The following is a 24,897-nucleotide window of genomic DNA, read 5'->3' on the forward strand; positions in this document are numbered from 1 at the left end:
TTTTTTTGGGGGGGGGGGGGGGGGGGGGGGTGGGGGTGTTGTTTTATAAGAGATGATGGTGATGATGTTTGAGATACTTTGTGGTGATTTGATGATGTGAGATATAGGGGTGTTCATCGGTTTGATTTTTGGTTTTTCGGTTTATTCGGTTCGGTTTTTTCAGTTTTGAAACTTATAAAATTAAAATCGAAAACCAAACCGAAACCAAATTTAAATATCGAAACCATAACCAAAACCGAACCAAAAACGAATTTGATTTCGGTTAAAATCGAAAATTACTAAATATAAAAATCCTAACTAGCATAAACTTACATATAAATTAGGAATAACGGCTGTGGAATTGATTTAAGTATACAAGGTATATAACATGTTTATTGTTTAATAAAAATGTAATAATACATCAAATATAATATAAAAATATAAATATTATAAATATAAATATGTTTTAATATGTTATTAATTTGAATTCAGTTTTTAATTCGGTTTCGGTTAACCAAATTTAAAATTTTCAAAACCAAAAACCAAACCAAAAACCGATTTAAGAATTCGGTTCGATCGATCCGAAAACTTGTTTAAAAAATTCGGTTTGGTTTTTTTGGTTTGGATTCGATTCGATATTCGGTTTATCCGGATTGAAACCAAATGGTGCACACCCCTAGTGAGATGTTGGGTAATATTTTCTCTGATGAAGAAAGAGTAAGGAGAAGAAAATGTCAAAAAGAGAAAAGTATCCTCACGTGACTAAAATACCCCCACATGCTTTGCACATGACTTAATTTAACGGCTAAAATTGACATTAGTTGAAAGGAAGGACGAGGGATGTATCAATTCAATACATGAAGGATGAGGAAAGCAAAAAAAAAAAAGTATAAGGACGAGGAGTGTTATTGTGTCAAACCACAGGGACGAAGAATATAAAAGTCTTTAGTTATTAAGTGAATGTAAATCTTAAAGTCATTTATTTTAATGACCCGTTTGACTAAGAAACTTGTTTTTGTTTTTACAAATATATAGAGACATGTATTTTCGCATACATATGTAACGTAATTAGTTTCGTAAAAGAATCCGTATTTGAATATTAATAATATAATAATTATAATTATTATATTAAAAGTAAATAATAATAAAGTTTGCTTAAAGTTGAGTATTTATATTGTTAATAATAATAATAATTATTATTAGTAATAATTATGCCTTTTAAATTTTTTTAGAAAATTAAAATTACAATTTAGGAGAAATTAGTATTTCCTTTTATAGAAGATTTCGTACTATTTTTTAATTAAATTAATATATAATTATGATATCATCATTATGATTAAAAAGTAATTAGTTTAATGATGACGTCATCATTTTAGAGATTTATATGACTATATAGATATAGATAGATAGATACCTTTGATGCAGTAAAAAACAGTAGAAGTGGCGTGGGTTTTTGTTCTTTCAGTTGCATTTCAATTTCATCTCGCAAACAAAGATCAGCTCCTCCGCACTTTTAGGTGGGCTTCGGGTGCTGTTGTGGTCCAGGGTTAGGTGATCATCTGCACTCATTCAGGCCTCGTGGGCTTTTTACTTATGCTTAGATTATAATAATTATAATAAATAATAAGTAAGTTGAATAATTAATAATTTGAACGATTGAAATCATCTAAACAAATTTAGTTCTAAATGATAATAACTTGTTTGATCATCATCATTATTAATATTAACTAGAAAAAGTTTGGTCGCGCGTTGCTGCGACGCGTTGATAACTTTCGTGGTCTTCATTTGGCATCACTAACGGTGTATCTTCTTTGTAATAACTGCTATTCCCTTTTGTTTTTGTTGATGATGTCTTTGTCGAAACTGGGCATGTTACATCACAACATATTTAAAAGACGGTTGTTTATTTGTAGCTACTAAATAAGAATAAGATTTTAAAAATAAAAACATATAAACCATTGTAAAAACCCTCTACAAACCAATAAAACATGATAAAACCAGCAGTCAACTGTTGTTGACTCGTTTGTGATAAGCAGCTTGAAATTTTAGCGCTTAGAAATTTTTTAATTGAGCTTAGTGGATGATTGTTGGTAATGAGCAATGGGGAGTTAATATAGCTGACTTGAAGTTGTAGATTGGTTGTGCCTCTCGTCGCTGCATTCGAATGTGTAAGGTAGGCATAATACTACCACTTTCCGTTGTTGTACAGTTCCTTCCCAAGTAATTCTAATTGACCGAAAATAGTTCGGAAACTGAAAAAATAACTTCTACCATCGCAGTATGGAATTTCCAGAAGTACCAGAGTTGTGAAGTGCTTTAATGAGCGAGCCTACAATGTATGTTAAAATAATAAATGACCATCACCTAATTTTCGTACTTATAAAATTGCAGGGAAAAACAAAATTCTTCTTAATCAATTAAACCATGTGTATTCATTCATCAAGTAGCATATGCATGTCAGATGATGTTTGTAATATATGCAAATTATGCAAAATTTATTATCAAAATATGTAAATCAAAAACGTGCAACTGCTCATATGCAAATAAAACATGGGCGGGTTGGATCCCCGTCGTTTGCTAAATCACAAACCCGAATTGACCACTTTCATTTGGCCACTTAGAGAACTTTATATAAAAACTCATATTGTTAATAAAAATCGAGAATTGAACATTAAATATACTGATTTTACCGGGTTGTGGGAACAATTTTCGCTTTAACAATGTGTGGTATATCTTTGACGGTGTAGTCTTGCTGCAGTGGAGAGTGTGTATGACCAGCAGAAATGAAAAACCACCACTTTCATATCTCCTGACCCTTAATAGGTCAAATGTTAAAAATTGAAAGACCGTGAAGTCTACGTTTTTAAGTCGTTTCCAAGGATTCATCAGCTGCATAACCCATATTGGAGGATGATTCTTTCTTGAGCTGCGTATAGTGGAAGAAACTACAGGTTGAGATCAAGAATATGACTGCTTGCTGGAAAACTTGCAACCACAGTACCTCCGTCCCTTCCATCCAAATTCATAAAACTACATATAAACCGAGGAAGATAGCAGAGACCATTGAGCCCAGTACGATTCCAGCAATAAGCAATGGCCACAGTAAGATGGCTAGACCTGCAAATGGCAGACATATGGTTTAGGATAAAATCCTCTCTCTCCTTGTATGATAGCTTATCATCCTATTATTATAATCAAAATAGATTAGTGAATGAATAGAATGGTTGAAGTCATCTTAAACATTATACAAAAGGAAATATAGGATTGACTTACAAATTTGTTTCTCTTCCATACAACTCTTAAGAGCTTTTCCATTAGGCCACATTGTACAACACTAAAAGTACAAATTGTTACATGCTATAACTACTCGATGTTCAGCAGCAAAAACTTTTACATATATGATTGACTTACAATGTACAACACAGAAAGTAGAAATATAAAGTGTGCACATCCTTAACATTGTACAACACAAAACGACACCTATTAGGGTGTCTTTTAGCTTGGGATTCTCTGAAAGAACTTACGAATGTTGAAATACAGTTTGGGGACTCGAAACAGACATTGTGCTAACGATCATCAAAACATCTACAAAAAAATAAAAAAATAAAAAAACAAAAAAACAAAAAAAAAACTATATGATGCACACCACAAATATAAATTCAATGAGTAACATTATACGGAGTAATATATAACTAAAAAGAAATACCACAAACATACAAATAAAGCAAAGAACAAACAGAACTACCATAAATCCGAAACCATAAAGTTAATTGTGAAAATCCCTACTACAATAATACCAAATATTCATAAGTAATAATAGTAAATGTGAAACATAAAGTTGATTTTAGCCTCAACATGCATTTGTGAATAAGTGGAGTTGGTGAGTATATGTCACAATCGAAAGCAAAGCAAATGGATTGGGAAGAAAACTTTAGGGATGACACATGCCCCCAAAAAGAGATGAAAGCACCTATACACCATAAACATAATTTAATTAAAAAAAAAAACTCCCTTGAATCCGGGTCGACCTATGGGCTGAAATCCCAGAGAAACACATGGAATGACAATGCCGAAGGCCAATATCGGGACACATCAGCGTACATATTAGCATATAGGGGTAATTGCAGATAGATGGACATTGTCCATTGTGGGCGCAATAGCATTATTTTTCCTAAACGGGATGTACATAGCACTATAGCAACAACATATGAAACTCTGTTTTAGAAGCACCAAATGTAAAACACCATGCACACAACTTTATGTACATGTGGTGTCTAATGCTTTTAGTTATGGACATACTGATTTAGACTGTGTATATATCTCTAATGAATCATAAAAATTTTTGAAAGTTCACAAATAAGGGAACAACTGATTGAGGTTAAAAGCTATTCAAAATTCTATGCACACAATTCTAACTCTTTATATTCAAATTGAGCACATTCATCAAATTATACAAATAATAAGCAATAAAATATGTAAATTTGAATTCCTAAAAGATCAATAAACTCGTTAATAAATTTGAAAATGCCTACAAACTTAGACGGGATAGTAGTGGCGCACCTTCGAGGACTTTGTTTTGGAGTTACAGGGGTGGACTCGAACCTTATATCTTTGATGCTTATAACATCATCAAACTCTATACTAAATCATGATAGATTTATTTACTCTAGAAAGAGATGACTCTAAACTAAAAGCAGCAGCCAGCCGCAGCAAAAGTGTCATCTTCCTGCTACTAATTACAAAGAGTGTACTTTTACATAAATTTTGTGTGTTTCTAAGTGTAAACACATATTTTGGAATGAAAGAACTATATAAATATTTTATTCTACATTCTGCATTTTATGTCACTTAATATAATGACTAATCATTGACAATCAAATACAACGATCGAACAGTGCAAAAGCTAGCAGACCATTAAATTAGTAAAAAACATGTGGGTGTTTACCTTTAGGTTGAAAACAAAAGGAGATATCACATTATGTATATGTATTAGCCGGTCCATTGAACACTGAAGCAAGAGCATGAAGCAATCAATGTGAACCGTCATAAGATTAGGGCTTCAAAATCTAGAAGAGAAACATTAGCGAATTCGGATGTTACTACCAAAAACAAATTTTTAATTAACTTCAAATTATGATACAAACTCAAATCTCAGCTACTTACCAGTAACACCGACGGAGTGGTTTCTTTGCGGTTGAGGGTTCATCTGCCATTTGATTCGGGTCAGCCAAAGCAAACAACGGAGCCCAAGATTAACGTAAAACCTAATTTATTCCGGCAATTTATAGAGAACGTAATTGATTCTGGGCAGCAAAGGGTTAGTTATTGTTCTTCGTTCGTACCAACACGGCATGGAGACGACGTTTGTTGGCGGTGGCGATGAAGATTGATGGCGACGATGAAGACGACATTTGGTGATGGTGGCGGTGGCGACGATGGTTGATGGTGACGATGGCGGTTGTGCGGGCGGTGCCGGCGGCGGGGCAGAAGTCGCCAGAGTCTTCTGGGAGCGAGGGTGGAAGATTTTGGAAGGAGGGAGGTTTGTTTTATTGTATTATATATATATATAGTGCGGAAGGGATGTCGTTCTGGATGTTTTTACAAAAGAAACGACCAAAAATCTGGTGAGTGTTATTATTACATTACATTACACCTACATACTAAAACTCATGAATAATTTGTTACTTCAATTGTTTGTGATTGTAGTTTTGCTTCTTATGCTTCTGAAAAACTGGGTGATACTTCGTTTCTTCTTAGGTTGTCTGTAAGTGTAGTTCGTTTACACCTACATACTAAAACTCATGAATAATTTGTTACTTCAATTGTTTGTGATTGTAGTTTTGCTTCTTATGCTTCTGAAAAACTGGGTGATACTTCGTTTCTTCTTAGGTTGTCTGTAAGTGTAGTTCGTGATTCACGGGTGAGATTACCTGGATAGGTGGGCAGTTCCTATAGGTGGAGCTAAATTTGTTAGTTTCAATTGTTTGTGATTGTAGTTTTGACTAAGACCCCTCAAATTTACATTTTTTATATACTAAAACTCATGAAGAATTTGGTAGTTTCAATTGTTTGTGATTGTAGTTTTGACTAAGATCCCTCAAATTTACATTTTCTCAGGGGTAAAAAATGTAAATATACAATTTTATTAAAATAAAAGAAACAAACTCCACCAGAATTTTTAGCGGGTCCTATCTTCTCGCTCGGTGCGAGTTAAATTTTTCCGAGCCCACCGTTCAACTCAAAAAAATCTTACGAACACAACGGGACTAACTATACGCGAAACGGACACTTAAAAAAACGCTCAATACATCGGACTACATTCAATACATATACACACCTATAATACGCTCCGTTAACTATGAATACGCAACCCAAAGACCCGGCGGCATCGCGCGGGCTCTTTTTTCTAGTATATACTAAATCCCATGAGGCCAAAATCCCAAAACAAACGACAATGCCAAAAAAAAAAAAATAAAGCCCACCCCCCAAACTTTGAACAATTTGCAAATTCAACCCCCAAAAGAGGGGTATAAACTACCATTTCACCATTTTAATTAATAAACTCCACCCCAATTTTTAACGGAGCATATCTTCTCGCTCGACACGCGTTAAATTTTTTCGACACCACCATTCAACTCGAAATAATCTTGCGAACCCAACGCAACTAACTATACGCGAAACGGACGTCTTTCAAAAAACAAACCATTATGTATACTAGGTACTAACCTCGTGTATCCAAACACAACCGTAGCAAAACGTTTTTTACATCAGCTATGATATGCAACCCGAAAGACCCCGCGGCATCGCGCGGGTCACTTTTGCTAGTTAGTTACCATTGTAAATGAGGTAAACTTACATTGTTAACCTTGTACATGAATAAAAAAATTCCATGTTGTTCTTTGATAATTATTCTTGATATAATTTGAGGATTATTGCATAAAATTTAAATGATTAATAGTTAAGAGAGTGTTTCAGCTTTGAATGGTTCAACACTAAATGCTGAATCATTCAACGTCCTATGTCATTTAGAGGTCAAAATCAGAAACGCTGAATGTTGAATAATTTAGTATTTAATGTTGAACTATTCAATTAATAGGTAAACAAACTCGTTCTTAATTTCATTAGTTTTATTTGAATTTGGAATTTTGGTTTGTGAAATAAAATACATGGATATTAATTGAAGGGCATTATATTATATTATATTATATTATATTATACTTACATACTAAACCTACTCCCACTTTTGGACCTCCTCCCACTTTTGGTCGTTTCAGTTTTACCGAATTGTCGTTTTGAGTTTGCGTTCACACTACAAATGGTCCTCCAACTTTCGCACAAATTACACAACCCCTCAACTTTACACTTTTTCAGGGGTAAAAAACGTAAATTTATAATTTAATTAAAATAAAAAAAACCTTACTCCACCCGAATTTATAACGGGCCCTATCTTCTCGCTCGGTGCGAATTAAATTTTTACGAGGCCACCGTTCAACTCGAAAAAATCTCACGAACCCAACGGGACTAACTATATGCAAAACGGACATCGTTAAAAAAACACTAAATAACGGGCCCTATATTCACGCTCGGTGCGAGTTAAATTTTTCCCAGACCACCGTTCAACTCGAAATAATTTTACGAACACAACGCGACTAACTATACGCGAAACGGACATCGTTAAAAAAAATAAATATTTCGGGCTATATTACATACATATATATACATATACACCACGACTAACTATACGCGAAACGGACATCGTATATCCAAATTGGACCGCGCGTCGAATACAACCGCAGCAACGCGCGGTCGGATTTTTTCTAGTTTTGAATCAATTATTATAATTTATTTCAAAAAATAGAATTTGCAAAAGGTCCTTATAATTCATAAGAGCCATTCGCAAATCGTAATATGTCTTTTATGATTTGCAAATTACTAAATAGAGACAATACATCAAGTTAAAATTTGGTTCGGTTTTTTTATCGAACACTTGGTGTGTATAATATTTTAGTCTCAAGTGCGAAGGCAATGGGAGTCACATGTACCGAGGGCAGATGTTTAAGGAGCGAACGGTTGTATGCAATGGGACTCGCAAATTATACCGACACTCTCACACGTGTTTAAAGTCAATGCCATGGGACTCGGGACTCACACACGAAGACCTGGACTTGCATGCGTCATGGGCCATGCCAAAATTCAAGCTACCAACTTAAAACACATCAAGTGTTCAACTAAATGTCGAAATTAATTTAACTTTGTGTTTTGTCTAAATCTAATAATTAATTGCAAAAGACGACTTGCGCTTTGTAAGAACATTTTGCAAAAATAAATTTTAGATAAGTTATCATAGTTAGTTAAAAAAAACATTTAGATTAATATTCCTAATAAAATGTAATAAAAAGACAACAAATTAATTGAGTAAACAATGAAATTAGTGACGTGCCGGACCTTCTCCTTCAGCGGTGTACGTTAATGATAGTTCATCCATTTTTATAAGTAAACAATAAAAACACTCGCCTCTAACTCTCTTCCGCGTTCGTCCTAGTTACCACTCATAAATAACGAAGCAAACCATCGAGCGGTTTTCTCCTTTGCTACCGGATTTGCTACTATAGGAAACGACGTGCCGGACCATTCTCCTCTTATGATGCATGTTAAGGATGGCCCGTTCACTTTCAATGGTAGAATGGACAAACTATCTCAAGGCACCTGATCGAATCTACTTTAGGTAAAATCGGTCCTTTATCGGAAATCAAATTTTGGCCTATTAGAAGATATTGTTTTGTTACCTTTTCCGACTTAAAGTATGTTGTTGTTGCCGTGAATTTGATGAATGGTTCCCGTATTTTTGGAGGTCCTAATTATTTGAGATGGACGGTCCGACGTGCTAATCGGTTACCCCGCTCGTCAACTGGACATTATCGGTCTTCTACAACGGTTAAGCTTCGTAGCAAAATAGGTTTCAACCATCTTGTGTCGAACTGTTTTAAGTATAGCATCATGGTTGTCGATTCGGTTCCATTGGTTGATTTGAAGCTACAAGCTTTCTTGATCAAGAACAATGTTACAATTTTGTAAGGTTCCCAAAGTTGGCATTTTCTATGCCATCATTGTTTATGAAAATGCATCCGGTTTTGAAGCTATTTTAAAGTCAACTCAGACGAGTTTGTTCTCATTGTACATTTGAAAGAAATGGCTCGAAAATACTTTCGATATCTCTTGCTTGGAAATCCAGGGTATCCCAATTGCTTATGCCTAAGCCGAAAGAGCCATCTCAATTGCGAGTCTCTTTGGTTTTGTGTTGAAGATTGCAGGTGTTTCTAACGCTCTGGGCAATGTTGGGTCATTTTATTTTATCATTAAAACCGTGAACCCGAAACACAAGCATGATTTGGTCGAGGTGGATCTTGAAGATGTCATGCTTTCGGGATGCAACATTTAGATTAACGAGATTGGTGCCCCGATGGAGTTTGATTTGGTCGAGTTTATCGACGATTTGATTGCTATTACAAATCGTATAGTTCTTACGGGAAGATCCTGTTTATGGTAATCAAACTGAGATCGTGTCCGAAGCTTTGACTGTTAATGGCGTTACCGGGACTCAAGGGGTTGATGACGATGGTGTTCAACAAGAGTTTGGGAATGAAGATGCAGTTGATGAATCGGAAGATGAAGTTACGATTGATGACTTGAATGTTGGAGGTTCGGCACTTTTGGTGCCATGGAAGCTACGGGTTTGGAGAGTGCTCCGGGTTCGAATAGGGTGTTTAGTTCGGAGCGTATTAATTTGAACAATGATGTCGGTTGCTGAAAAGGATCATCATGTTTTACATTCAGTGTGCATTGATGATTATGCTATTGTTAATCAGGCTTATGAGTCGGTTATTACTCCTCCTGTTTTGGTTTCGCATTCTCCTGTTGTCAATTTAGAACAATATGTTGTTGTTTGTGCACCATCACGTCTAAAAACAAAACGGCAAAAGAAAATTATACGGTTCCAAGGATGATTCTACGATACATGACGATCAAGTGGCAGATTCATCTGGTCCTAATTAGGGGTGTGAACCATTTAGTTTCAAACCGAATAAACCGAATATCGAATCGAATCCAAACCAAAAAAACCAAACCGAATTTTTTAAACGGTTTTCGGATCGATCGAAACTGAAACCGAATTCGTAATTCGGTTTTTGTTTGGTTATTGGTTTTGAAAATTTTAAATTTGGTTAACTGAATTAAAAACCGAATTCAAATTAATAACATTTTAAAACATATTTATAATTATAATCTTTATATATTTATATTTTATTTGATGTATTATTATATTTTTATTAAAAAATAAACATGTTATATGCCCTATATACTTAAATTAATTCCACAACCGTTATTCCTAATTTATATGTAAGTTTATGCTAGTTAGGTTTTTTTATTTTTAATGATTTTTGGTTTTAACCGAAACCGAACCGAAATCAAATTCGGTTTTTCGGTTGAGTTTTGGTTATGATTTTAATATTTAAATTTGGTTTCGCTTTGGTTTCTGATTTTGATTTTATAAGTTTCAAAACCGAAAAAACCGAACCGAATAAACCGAAAAACCAAAAACCGAACTGATGAACACCCCTAGTCCTAATCATAAAGGACTTTTTCAAGATTTGACGGACCGGGATTCATTCTTCAATCTCCGGGTACATTTATTAGTGATATATCCTCCAACGTTTTGACCTACGCCTTTCCAAATCGGAATTACAAATGTGTTTTAATTGATAAGATTGATGGAATGCCGTCGCGCCAGATGAAAGAAATCAGAAGGGTGGATTGAAGGTCGGTTAATTCGATTCTGTTGGTTTCTTTGGTTGGCTTTTATAGATGTTTTGTTAGTTGTTGTACTTTGCTTTCCATGTTATTTGTCAAAATTGTATGTTGCTTCGTCCGTTTCGAGATATTTTGATTTTGGTTTAGGAGTTGGATTTTTCCGTTGTTGCTCGGTTAGAGTTGTAACATCCCGCCTTTTTCCGGTTACTTTCCGTTTAACTATTTTAAAGTTCGTTATATATTTATAACATCTTTCGTTAATACGCGTTTTAAATTATCTCGATTAGGTAATTCACGCACCCGATTCAAACTTGAGGGACTAAAATTTACACGGGGCAAACTAGTTGACTAGGTCACCTAGTCCACCCCAATCACCACCATTCAACCATCTCCATCTCTCTCTCTTTCTCTCTAGCAAGAACACACACACAATTTCCAAATTCATTCAATCATCATCTAAATTCGATCTAGGAGGCTTGCAACAAAATAAATTACATATTCGTGATCCTCTCTTCATCCTCTTCATTTTGGTACCAACTTCATCTCGTTTGGGTAACATTTCTAAAACTCTAGATTTCTCTAAATTCGTGTTTTTGACTTGAAATGGTGTTAGTTAGTGTCTATGGCTCATTGTGATGTCGTGTATGTAATTTGTAGGCTCGATCTTGTTATTTGGTGTAACTAGCATGAACACTTGAAATGGGTTAGTTTAACCTTTGATTTTGAATGATAAAATGTGTTTAGATGTTAATGGTTGTGTGTTCAAAGTGTTAGTTACTTCATTAACTTCGTTTTGGTGTGTTGATTGACATGAAAACCTTACATTAACATGATTATTGGTTTTGAGATTTTTGTTAGGGTTTGATAAGCTTTATATGAACTTTTGATGTATCAAATGCTATGAAATATTGTTGATAAGTGTTTTGTTGCAACGTGTGTTTTATTACCTTCGAAACGGCATATCATACATGTAAATTGGTTACCCGAATCATGAAATGCGTTTTTAGAACTTGAACCTTTGATTATGAAAGTTTAATGCGGTTTTGGGTTGTTGTAGGTGTTAAATTACTTGTTGAAATGTGTCTAGTCATTTTCTTCGTCAAATTACCTTCCCAACGGTATAAAATACTTGACTTGATTGTTGCGGATCATAAATTGTGTTTATTTGGTTTTTGGTTCGTGTACTTATAAACTTACTGCATCAGACTGGAATACCAATCTGGACGCCGTCCAGATCCTTGGACGCCGTCCCAGATTACAAAGCTGGATGCCGTCCAGATCTTTGGACGCCGTCCCAGCCTTCAAATCTGGACGCCGTCCAGAAAATCTGGACGCCGTCCAGATACACTGGCAGCTTCTGTCTTCGTTGGTCGTTTTACGAAAAATGTTTGCTATACTATGGACCTCCGATTCACATGTAACTTGTTCTAACATGCTCATGTATGATTAAAAACCTCAGAAAAATAGTTCGGGACCCGACCCGAACGTGTTGACTTTTTCGTTGACTTTGACCCGACCAAGTTGACTTTTAATCAAACTTAACCAAATGTTTGTGCAATCGTTCTAACATGCTTTTATACTTGTACCTTACATGAAACATGACAATTTGATTCACATGCTATTATGATCGAGTCTTAATGAGCCATAGGACTAATTGAACATCTTTGACCAATCGTGACTATCGTTATTGATACAACCTATTTGTTTAGGTCAAGACTAGCATTGTTCTTTGCACACGTTTACTTGTTGAAGTACTTTACTACTCGTGCACTCAAGGTGAGATCATAGTCCCACTTTTACTCTTTTGAATTTACATTTGGGATGAGAAAACATAAACGTTTCTTTTTACTAAGTGAACACAAGTACAGGAAAACAAACATTCTACATACGAGTTTAGAACAAAATCCTCAATTCAATTATCATTAGTTACACTTGCCGGGTGTAAGCGTGAACTTATGTTATATGGCCATATGGGTTTGACAAACCCTCATTCAAACGGTTCGCTACCGTTTACGAATGAAATATATTTTCGAGAAACAGTGTATGTTCTAGCACTAAGGTGATGGGGTTCTATGGAAGGAATGTTAAGCATTAATAATTGGGTGCTCGTGAAACAAACTTTTGGAATGTATTACTATTATCTCATTGTTGCAAATCTTGTGGTTCACTTGTACTTACTTACTTAAACCTATGATTTCACCAACATTTTCGTTGACAGATTTCTATGTTTTTCTCAGGTCCTTGAACGATACATGATACATGCTTCCGCTCATTATTTTGATACTTGCATTGGATGTCGAGTATATATGCATACATGGAGCGTCTTTTGGCTACTTTTAAATTGTGTCGCATAAGTTTCATTTGTACTTATAACTTTGTAACGTAACTTGTGGTGGAACTATTCTCGTAAACTTTGAACAATCTTTACATTTGAAATGAATGCGACATATCTTTTGGTCAAACGTTGTTTTAAAGACTTATGACCATGTAACGGGACCTAAGTAGACGGCGCCGTCAATGACGATTTTGTCAGGGTCGCTACAGATGGTATCAGAGCATTGGTTGTAGGGATTTAGAGTTCATTGGTGTCGACCCCGAGTCATAGGGTACATTAGTGAATCTAGACTACAACCGGCATATAGACTGAAGTAGGAACTACTTGACTATTTGTGCATTATACTCGAACTCTCCTATCATATCTAACTCTTATTCGATCTTGATATCACGTTGTTAAATTTGATTGACACGCCACCTTGACTTTATAGAATAATGTCGAATGCACATATGAATCAGGGTAATATAATTGCCGGGATTATATTACGGTGACTCATATGAACGTTCCGACATTATGACATAAAGAATTTAAGGCGAGTCGAGGAAAAACTTCTCTTTATCTTTATGCTATATCACGGTTAGTATTATTGAGAATACTAATCAATGATATTCTTGTGTCTTGAAGGAACAATGGCTCCTCGTCGTGTACGCCGCAATGAAACTCCCGAACAAGCTCTCGAACGGATGATAGCTACCGCCGTAGATGCGGCCATGGCCGGTCACTCATCCAACAACAACAACAATAATAACAACAACCACAACAACAACAACAATGGAGCCGGTAACTCAAACGAAGGGTGCTCCTACAAATCCTTCATGGGGTGCAAACCTCACACTTTTGATGGAACCGGGGGACCGGTCGTGCTCACCCGATGGTTTGAGCAAACGGAAGCCGTCTTTAGCATAAGCGGTTGTCGGGACCAAGACAAGGTCAAATACTCCACTCACACCTTCGCCGGTGTCGCTCTTACATGGTGGAATACATATGTACAATCGGTGGGTACCGATGAAGCTCACGCCCTCTCTTGGGCCGACTTGAGGGAAAAGATGATTGTCGAATATTTCCCTCGTGAAGAAACCCGAAGGCTCGAACAAGAGCTAAGAACTTTAAAGGCGATCGAAAATGATCTCAAGGCTTATAATCAACGATTTTCCGAACTAGCCTTGATGTGCCCAAATCTTGTGAACCCCGAAGCTTTAAGGGTTGAACTTTACATGGATGGTCTTCCAAAGAGCATCAAACACGGAGTAATGTCATCCAAACCCCCTAATCATCAAGAAGCTTTGAACATGGCCCGCAAATTGATAGAGACGGTGGACGAAATCGTAGTACCGGCACCTAAAGCCGAGGACAAGTCGGGTAACAACAAAAGAAAATGGGAAGCTCCCCAATCAAGCAACAACAACTTTGCCAAGAAATCTTTCACCTCCGACGGCAAGAAGGGTTATGCCAGAAATCTACCTCTTTGCAACAAATGCAACAAACATCACTTTGGCGAATGTAGTAAGCTAATTTGCCATCGGTGCCAAGGAATTGGTCATAAGGCCAACGATTGTAAAAGTGCCACTCCCGTCGCTCGAAAGTGGCCCAATGCACCAAAGATGGGCACTTGTTACGAATGTGGCCAAACGGGCCATTATAGAAATGCATGCCCGAAGAGGAAAGATAACCCCAATACGCGTGGCCGAGCTTTCAACATCAACACCGAGGAAGCCCGAGATGATAATGAATTGGTCACGGGTACGTTTCTTCTCAACAACACTTATGTTACTTGTTTATTCGATTCGGGTGCCGATAAGAGTTTTGTATCCAAGACTTTGACTCATTCTTTTAATACTCCACCACGTCCACTAGATACCACTTATACCATTGAAGTGGCCAACAGAAAACTATTGAGTGCCGACACATATTACCGGGGGTGTACGTTAAACATTTTGGGTAATGAGTTTGAAATCGACTTGATACCCATGGAACTAGGTAGCTTCGATGTAATAATCGGTATGAATTGGCTAGCCAAAATGAAATCTCACATCCTTTGTGATCTTAACGCAATCCGAATCCCTATCGAGAATGGTGAACCTTTGATCGTCTATGGCGATAAGAGTTGCACCGGACTCAACCTCTTTTCGTGTATTAAAGTTAGAAAACTACTCCGTAAGGGTTGTTTTGCGATCCTTGCTCACGTTAAGAAAGTCGAGTCCGATGAGAAGCACATCGATGATGTGCCAATTGTTAGTGACTATTCCGATGTATTTCCCGACGAATTGCCGGGTCTTCCACCTCATCGACCGGTTGAATTCCAAATCGATCTTATTCCGGGAGCCGCACCCGTAGCACGTGCACCATATAGACTCGCTCCATCCGAAATGCAAGAATTGCAAAGTCAAATCCAAGAACTACTTGATCGTGGTTTTATCCAACCTAGCCATTCACCATGGGGCACTCCGATTTTTTTTGTTAAAAAGAAAGACGGATCCCTACAAATGTGCATTGACTATCGTGAACTAAACAAATTGACGGTTAAGAATCGATATCCTCTCCCTCACATCGATGACCTCTTTGATCAACTACAAGGGTCTTGTGTATATTCGAAAATCGATCTCCGCTCGGGTTATCATCAATTGAGGGTTAAGGGGGAAGATGTCTCCAAAACCGCTTTCCGAACTCGTTATGGTAGTTATGAATTCCTTGTCATGCCATTTGGTCTCACTAACGCACCTGCGGTGTTCATGGATCTTATGAACCGCGTGTGCAAACCGTATCTCGATAAATTCGTTATTGTGTTCATCGATGACATATTGATCTATTCTAAAAATGAAGAAGAGCACGAACAACATCTCCGACTTGTGCTTGAACTCTTGAGACAAGAACGACTTTATGCCAAATTCTCCAAGTGTGAATTTTGGTTGAAGGAAGTTCAATTTCTTAGTCATGTTGTAAGTGATCAAGGTATTAAAGTCGATCCCACGAAAATCGAAGCCATTAGTAAATGGGAGACTCCTACTACTCCTACTCACATTCGTCAATTCTTGGGTCTCGCCGGGTACTATCGTAGATTCATCGAAAACTTCTCTTTGGTTGCACGTCCTCTAACCGCATTAACTCACAAGGGAAAGAAATTCATTTGGGCGACCGAGCAAGAATCCGCGTTTCAAATCTTGAAGACAAAGCTAACCACCGCTCCTATCTTGTCACTTCCCGAAGGCAATGATGATTTTGTTGTATATTGCGATGCCTCGAAACATGGTTTTTGGTGTGTATTGATGCAACGGAAGAAAGTCATTGCTTATGCCTCTCGACAACTCAAAATTCATGAACGAAACTACACGACGCATGATCTCGAACTCGGAGCCGTTGTCTTTGCACTTAAAATGTGGAGACACTATCTTTATGGAACCAAGAGTACTATCTTTACCGACCACAAAAGTCTCCAACACATTTTCGATCAAAAGCAACTAAACATGAGACAACGAAGGTGGATTGAAACCTTAAACGATTACGATTGCGAGCTTCGTTACCATCCCGGGAAGGCAAACGTAGTAGCCGATGCCTTAAGTCGAAAAGAAAGAGCGGTGCCTCTTCGTGTCCGAGCCTTAAACATCACCATCCACACAAACCTTAATAGCCAAATTCGGGTAGCCCAAGATGAGGCTCTCAAGGATGAAAACCTTTCACGCGAGCTCTTGAACATTCTCGTCTCTCGATTCGAAATTAGGGAGACCGGACTCCGATATTACGCCGGAAGGATTTGAGTGCCTAGTTATGGGGACCTACGAAGCCTTATTTTAGATGAAGCCCATAAGTCACGATACTCGATTCACCCCGGTGCCAATAAGATGTACCACGACCTTAAACAACTATATTGGTGGCCGAACATCAAAAGGGACGTAGCTACTTATGTTTCCAAGTGTTTGACATGTTCCAAAGTCAAAGTCGAACACCAAAGACCGTCCGGACTACTTTAACAACCCGAGATCCCGCAATGGAAGTGGGAAAGGATAACGATGGATTTTATCACCAAGCTACCAAAAACGACGGGCGGTTATGATACCATTTGGGTTATTGTTGACCGTCTCACCAAATCCGCACACTTCCTTGCCATGAAAGAAACGGACAAAATGGAGAAACTTGCACAACTTTACATTAAGGAGATCGTAGCCCGACACGGTGTACCTTTATCGATTATCTCCGACCGAGATGGCCGTTTTGTTTCTAGATTTTGGCGTACTTTGCAAGAAGCATTGGGAACGCGTTTAGACATGAGCACCGCATATCATCCACAAACCGACGGACAAAGCGAATGCACAATTTAAACCTTGGAAGACATGCTACGAGCTTGCATTGTCGACTTTGGAAAAGCTTGGGATAAGCACTTGCATCTCGCCGAATTCTCCTACAACAATAGTTATCATGCGAGTATTAACGCCGCACCATTCGAAGCATTATATGGCCGAAAATGTCGTTCTCCTCTTTGTTGGGCCGAAGTAGGCGACAAACAAATCACCGGTCCCGAACTTATTCATGAAACAACCGAGAAGATCGTTCAAATCCGAGATAGGCTTAGGACGGCCCGGAGTCGTCAAAAGAGTTATACCGACAAATGACGCAACGACCTCGAATTTCAAATCGGTGACTGGGTAATGTTAAAAGTCGCACCTTGGAAAGGTGTAATCCATTTTGGGAAACGCGGGAAGCTAAATCCGCGGTATATTGGTCCTATCGAAATCTTGGAGCGTATTGGAACCGTTGCTTATCGTTTAGATCTTCCGCCTCAATTGAACTCCGTTCATCCTACATTCCATATATCTAACTTGAAAAAGTGTCTTGCCGAACCCGATATCGTCATCCCTCTCGAGGAACTTACTATTGATGACAAACTTCATTTTGTGGAGGAACCGGTTGAAATTGTGGACACCTCCGTCAAGACATTGAAACAAAGCCGAATCCCGATTGTTAAAGTCCGTTGGAACGCCAAAAGGGGACCCGAGTTTACTTGGGAAAGACAAGATCAAATGCAAAGGAAGTATCCTCATCTATTCGTGAATTCGGAAACGCAAGATCTCGAGGAAGAAACAACGACTACTACGCCTACTTAAATTTCGGGACGAAATTTCTTTTAAGGAGTAGGTAATGTAACATCCCGCCTTTTTCCGGTTACTTTCCGTTTAACTATTTTAAAGTCCGTTATATATTTATAACATCTTTCGTTAATACGCGTTTTAAATTATCTCGATTAGGTAATTCACGCACCCGATTCAAACTTGAGGGACTAAAATTTACACGGGGCAAACTAGTTGACTAGGTCACCTAGTCCACCCCAATCACCACCATTCAACCATCTCCATCTCTCTCTCTTTCTCTCTAGCAAGAACACACACACAATTTCCAAATTCATTCAATCATCATCTAAATTCGATCTAGGAGGCTTGCAACAAAATAAATTACATATTAGTGATCCTCTCTTCATCCTCTTCATTTTGGTACCAACTTCATCTCGTTTGGGTAACATTTCTAAAACTCTAGATTTCTCTAAATTCGTGTTTTTGACTTGAAATGGTGTTAGTTAGTGTCTATGGCTCATTGTGATGTCGTGTATGTAATTTGTAGGCTCGATCTTGTTATTTGGTGTAACTAGCATGAACACTTGAAATGGGTTAGTTTAACCTTTGATTTTGAATGATAAAATGTGTTTAGATGTTAATGGTTGTGTGTTCAAAGTGTTAGTTACTTCATTAACTTCGTTTTGGTGTGTTGATTGACATGAAAACCTTATATTAACATGATTATTGGTTTTGAGATTTTGGTTAGGGTTTGATAAGCTTTATATGAACTTTTGATGTATCAAATGCTATGAAATATTGTTGATAAGTGTTTTGTTGCAACGTGTGTTTGATTACCTTCGAAACGGCATATCATACATGTAAATTGGTTACCCGAATCATAAAATGCGTTTTTAGAACTTGAACCTTTGATTATGAAAGTTTAATGCGGCTTTGGGTTGTTGTAGGTGTTAAATTACTTGTTGAAATGTGTCTAGTCGTTTTCTTCGTCAAATTACCTTCCCAACGGTATAAAATACTTGACTTGATTGTTGCGGATCATAAATTGTGTTTATTTGGTTTTTGGTTCGTGTACTTATAAACTTACTGCATCAGACTGGAATACCAATCTGGACGCCGTCCAGATCCTTGGACGCCATCCCAGATTACAAAGCTGGACGCCGTCCAGATCTTTGGACGCCGTCCCAGCCTTCAAATCTGGACGCCGTCCAGAAAATCTGGACGCCGTCCAGATACACTGGCAGCTTCTGTCTTCGTTGGTCGTTTTACGAAAAATGTTTGCTATACTATGGACCTCCGATTCACATGTAACTTGTTCTAACATGCTCATGTATGATTAAAAACCTCAGAAAAATAGTTCGGGACCCGACCCGAACGTGTTGACTTTTTCGTTGACTTTGACCCGACCAAGTTGACTTTTAATCAAACTTAACCAAATGTTTGTGCAATCGTTCTAACATGCTTTTATACTTGTACCTTGCATGAAACATGACAATTTGATTCACATGCTATTATGATCGAGTCTTAACGAGCCATAGGACTAATTGAACATCTTTGACCAATCGTGACTATCGTTATTGATACAACCTATTTGTTTAGGTCAAGACTAGCATTGTTCTTTGCACACGTTTACTTGTTGAAGTACTTTACTACTCGTGCACTCAAGGTGAGATCATAGTCCCACTTTTACTCTTTTGAATTTACATTTGGGATGAGAAAACATAAACGTTTCTTTTTACTAAGTGAACACAAGTACAGGAAAACAAACATTCTACATACGAGTTTAGAACAAAATCCTCAATTCAATTATCATTAGTTACACTTGCCGGGTGTAAGCGTGAACTTATGTTATATGGCCATATGGGTTTGACAAACCCTCATTCAAACGGTTCGCTACCGTTTACGAATGAAATATATTTTCGAGAAACAGTGTATGTTCTAGCACTAAGGTGATGGGGTTCTATGGAAGGAATGTTAAGCATTGATAATTGGGTGCTCGTGAAACAAACTTTTGGAATGTATTACTATTATCTCATTGTTGCAAATCTTGTGGTTCACTTGTACTTACTTACTTAAACCTATGATTTCACCAACGTTTTCGTTGACAGATTTCTATGTTTTTCTCAGGTCCTTGAACGATACATGATACATGCTTCCGCTCATTATTTTGATACTTGCATTGGATGTCGAGTATATATGCATACATGGAGCGTCTTTTGGCTACTTTTAAATTGTGTCGCATAAGTTTCATTTGTACTTATAACTTTGTAACGTAACTTGTGGTGGAACTATTCTCGTAAACTTTGAACAATCTTTACATTTGAAATGAATGCGACATATCTTTTGGTCAAACGTTGTTTTAAAGACTTATGACCACGTAACGGGACCTAAGTAGACGGCGCCGTCAATGACGATTTTTTCAGGGTCGCTACAAGAGTTAGCTAGGTCTAGGTTCAGTTGTGGTTCTAGTAAATTTACTTTTAGCGAGCCGTTTTATGTGTTTGAATTGGATGTATCCCAAAAATAAATCGGTTGTTGGGTAGTTTGGGTTCGGTTTGTCTTGTTTTTGGGTTGTTTCTCTTTGTTTAGTTAGAGTTGAGTTTTAGTATTGCTTGTTGTATATGATTGTGTTCGGGATTCGTTTTAGTGATCCGATTGATTAAGGCTCGTACTTAGTTAGCTTTTGCTCTTTGTTTAGTAATAGAAATTGTTTACTGTTTTCGAATCTTACAGTGCTTTTGGTTCGATTGTATCTTTGTTTTTTTTCATCTATTGATGAAAAGATTGTTTTAATGTTGTCGTTATTAGAAAGAGAAAAAAAAGTAATCGTTAATTTAAAAAAAAAATGAAAATTTATCCTGTATTTTATCAGCCAGGAAGAGTAAAATTACACTTGAATATGAAAAACCCAAATATCGAAACCTAAATCCAAAAGCCCAAAACCCATGTTGTGAGGGTCTCAACTCAACTCAAACATAAACCGCCGTTGAGAAACAAAGCGCAGTGAAAGGGCAGAATGCGTTTCACTGACTCGCCGGTGATCGAACTCGCCGTCAACAACTCAAAGCTTTTGTTTCATCAAGACAATAATTCTATGCACGTCGGAACCACCGTCTGGGCTGCCTCTCTCGTTCTCGTCAAATTTATCGACCGGTGGTGCACTACCGCCGCCAACGACGACAACCCTTACGCAACCTTAATCAACTTCACCAACAAACGCGCCGTCGAGCTCGGCACCGGTTGCGGCGTGGCCGCCATGGGGCTTTACCTTCTCGGTCTCAAAGACATAATTCTAACGGACATCGCACCTGTTATGCCTGCACTCAAACACAATTTGAAAAAGAACAAGTCTGTATTAGGTAAGATGTTGAAAACTGCACAACTTAATTGGAATAATAGTAATCAAATTGAAGCGTTGAAACCTCCGTTTGATGTTGTAATTGCTGCTGATGTGGTTTATATAGAGGAATCTGTGACGCCGTTACTAACGACGATGAAATTGTTAGTTAGTGATTCAGGGGTGGTGTTGTTAGGGTACCAAATTAGGTCACCTGAAGCTCATGTGTTGTTTTGGGAACAATGTGATCGAATTTTCGATGTTGAGAAAGTGCCTCATGAACACCTTCATCCGGAATACGCGTATGAAGAGACTGATGTTTTTATTCTGCGAAAAAAGTTGTAAAGTTCAATGTAAGTTTCTACATTATTTTTTAGTTTATTAGTTAATGTTTGCATTGATGATCATATAAATATAAATAAGATACTATTTAACTGACTACTGTAATTAGGATGATTCACTATAGGAGACTGCATATTAGTGATGTGTGGTCTTTTAAAAATGTAATACCCCTCAAGGCCTAAAGTATTGAAAAACTGCAAATTGATCTTACTGAAAACTGTGATATGAATAATGCAAGAAAATTTAATTTGTGGACTTCTCTAAAATTTGACTTGAACTCTGTATTTAAAGTTAGTTTTGTCAGTTCAACTATGGTACTTTATATGTGATAGGCATTGTGCTATGTACAGTGCATGTACCGATTCATTTTAAGTGCCTAGTATATGTCATTAGGTACCCTATTATCTGCACTGGTTGGTTCGAGTTCTTAGTAGGGCATGTTTAGTACTTAAATGTGTGCATCTTTTTTCCAAGAGGAAGCTGGTATCACTAATCACTAATGATCATTAATTAAGGATAAAATTATAATATATGATTCTTTTCAACAATCTTGTCCCTCTTTGTCACACATTTTCTGATCCTTCTTCTTCTATTGAGCAAATATTTTCTAATACTTCTTCAACGTTCTTCACAATATTTGTGATATTTTTCTACTATGCCGTGAATACATTTATGACTTGCTGTTGCAAAATGTACTCCAGCAGCCAAGAGCTGAATTAATAGTCCTACATGTGAATTTGCTTTCCTTGTATTGGTTCATCCTTTAATCGATGGATTTTCTGTTATTTGTGTTCAACTCCTTTGTATGCTTTAAGGGGATGTTTACTTTTTTTCTGTATTAAGTCATGTTTCCATTTGTCTCTTAATGGGAATGGGTGTCTGATTCTACGTCTCCTAGAAATGGACCAATTTGTAGATTAAGTGACAATGTATCAAACTATCCAAAAAATCTATATTATGTTGCCAACTTACCAAACTTCTTTAGTATGTATCAAACTTACTAATCATTCCCATTGTATGTATTTATTAACACTAATCACTTTTTTGCCATGTCACCTCCACGTAGGAGACACATAAGATTTAATTTTGTATTGAACTTGTGTAAAATGTATCTAATTTATTTTTGTATCCCGTAACTCTTCTACACGTATGATGGTTAAAACTGGGTATGGTGATGTTGTTGGAAAAGATTGTGATGACGTCGGAGATGGTGGTGAGTTGGATATGAGGGTTGGTGGTTAGGGAGGTGCAAGTTCGATGTGCTTCGCCAGAAAAAATGGTGGAGATGTTGGTGATGCTGGTGGTTTGGGAGGTGTAAATTGGTTGTGGTGGTATCGTCGGGAATTCGAAGATGATGACATGGAAAATGTATCGTACCTTTAATGACAGGGCTATGACTTGACAATGTGACATCAGCTACTAAGGCTACTAATGGCCATTATTGTTGCTAAATACATGGAATATGAATGATTAGTAAGTACGGTACATAAATAAAAGATTTGATAGTCGGCTGCATATACTACGATCTTTCGGATAGTTTGATGCATTTTCAGAGTATATGCCCAGAAACTGTGTAAATTATCACCAAGTGTACTAGCCTTTTTTTTTAAGGCAAGGTTTGGAATCATTGACGGGAATAGAAACCACCTACCCGATCATTTTTCACGCACACACGCGCGCTTTCAGGCGGAAACCCGAACCGTATAACAGGGACCCGATCCATCAATCTATACGGGCATGTGGACCATGCCCAATTCCTGAATGCGAAACGGTAAAACCTCCCATTGGGACTTCTTAGGAGGCATGGTACATACCAAGGATCGAATCATGACCTCTACCCACTAAATACTCAAGGTATTGGGGTGAACCACTCGGCCGCGAAGGCGGGTTCACTAAGCGTACTAGCCTTGATTATCAGATCTGGGGATGGAATTTGATTTCTTTCTCAACTTTGTCTTTTAACATTAAAACATTAAGGATGTTTGTTTATTATTTTGGGGGTGCATAAACGCCAGGTCTTATTGCATAGGAGACCTCTATCATGGACCTGATATATACCAAATCTAGTTTCATAATTATTACATGTGATTTGCATTTTCTCAGCTTCTCTTTGTTTTGATATACACGTATATTGCAAATTTATAGCTAATGTCTCTTTTTTTTTTTTTTTTACTTTCTATAGGTGAAGCTCGCTGAAGCTCGAGATCACCATTCTGGCATTCTGTCTGTCTGTGTTACAACATAGAGATCACATGTAGACGATTCACGATATATGTTGGCTACTCTATTGAGCCATATCTTCTTTCAGGTTCTTGTATGTAGTCTCTTCATTGTTCTTCCTTTAATGCTTGAATATCCCTTTACCATTTCCTGTAATTTTAGTTTTAAATGACAAAGCTAGTCGATGAGGGTTCAAGTGTAGGTACTGCAAAGAATTGTTGACCTAATTCTAATTAATCAATTCTAATTAATCATAGGGCGGTGATATATTTGGACAGTGATTTTATTAATCTAGCACAAAATATGCATTAACAAACTCTACAATATATAACTTGATATATATTTGTGATTAATTCATTAAAAATGATGTGGATCAAGTAATTAATCTTTCGTTACGTACTCTTTTATCTTTCTTTGTTTTTCTTCCAAAAATAACGCATATTCATATAGAAACGAGAACGTTTTCCAAAAGAATTCGAACTCAACAAAAGATACAAGCACGATGATCAAAAGGCTCGAAACTAAAAAACGAGACATTAACTAAACTATCTAAAACTGAGCCATCTTAGAAAGAACATCTAAACTATGAAAAACACCCAAGCAAAAACAATTTCCCGATTCAAACTACATTGTAACGACCAAACAAACTAAAATTAACTATTATCAACCCGATTGATGATCTTGTAAGTCAGTACGCTTACAATACGTTAGTGGATCCATCACCAACCAAAACTATAGATGGGCAAAAAAACCGGATCCAGATCCGATCCGGTGACCCGATCCGGAACCGGACAGAAGCAAAACCGGACACAGCAAAA

General features: G+C 37.2%; 1 protein-coding gene and 1 long non-coding RNA gene across 4 annotated transcripts; one reads left to right on the forward strand and one right to left on the reverse strand.

Moving 5' to 3' along the window:
- Positions 1–1,818: 1,818 nt before the first annotated feature.
- Positions 1,819–5,372, reverse strand: LOC139844996 (uncharacterized). 3 transcript variants are annotated; one of them, XR_011758146.1, is made up of 4 exons: positions 5,143–5,372; positions 4,925–5,045; positions 2,670–3,564; positions 1,819–2,308 (listed from the first exon to the last, which is right to left on the reverse strand). It is a non-coding gene; the product is annotated as an uncharacterized lncRNA (long non-coding RNA). The 3 variants fall into 3 exon arrangements; XR_011758147.1 differs by lacking the exon at positions 1,819–2,308 and having other exon boundaries at positions 2,442–3,096; positions 3,253–3,564; XR_011758145.1 differs by lacking the exon at positions 1,819–2,308 and having other exon boundaries at positions 2,442–3,564.
- Positions 5,373–21,116: 15,744 nt separating this feature from the next.
- Positions 21,117–21,891, forward strand: LOC139844997 (uncharacterized). Its single transcript, XM_071835218.1, has one exon. The coding sequence runs from the start codon at positions 21,197–21,199 to the stop codon at positions 21,860–21,862; it is 666 nt and encodes a 221-aa protein (XP_071691319.1). The 5' UTR covers positions 21,117–21,196; the 3' UTR covers positions 21,863–21,891.
- Positions 21,892–24,897: the final 3,006 nt, after the last annotated feature.

The sequence above is a fragment of the Rutidosis leptorrhynchoides genome, chromosome 4 (genome assembly GCF_046630445.1).
Source record: "Rutidosis leptorrhynchoides isolate AG116_Rl617_1_P2 chromosome 4, CSIRO_AGI_Rlap_v1, whole genome shotgun sequence".
NCBI lineage: Eukaryota > Viridiplantae > Streptophyta > Magnoliopsida > Asterales > Asteraceae > Rutidosis > Rutidosis leptorrhynchoides.

Excerpts from the sequence above, each read along its gene's own strand:
- LOC139844997 (XM_071835218.1), top strand. The coding sequence starts at position 21,197 with ATGCGTTTCACTGACTCGCCGGTGATCGAACTCGCCGTCAACAACTCA.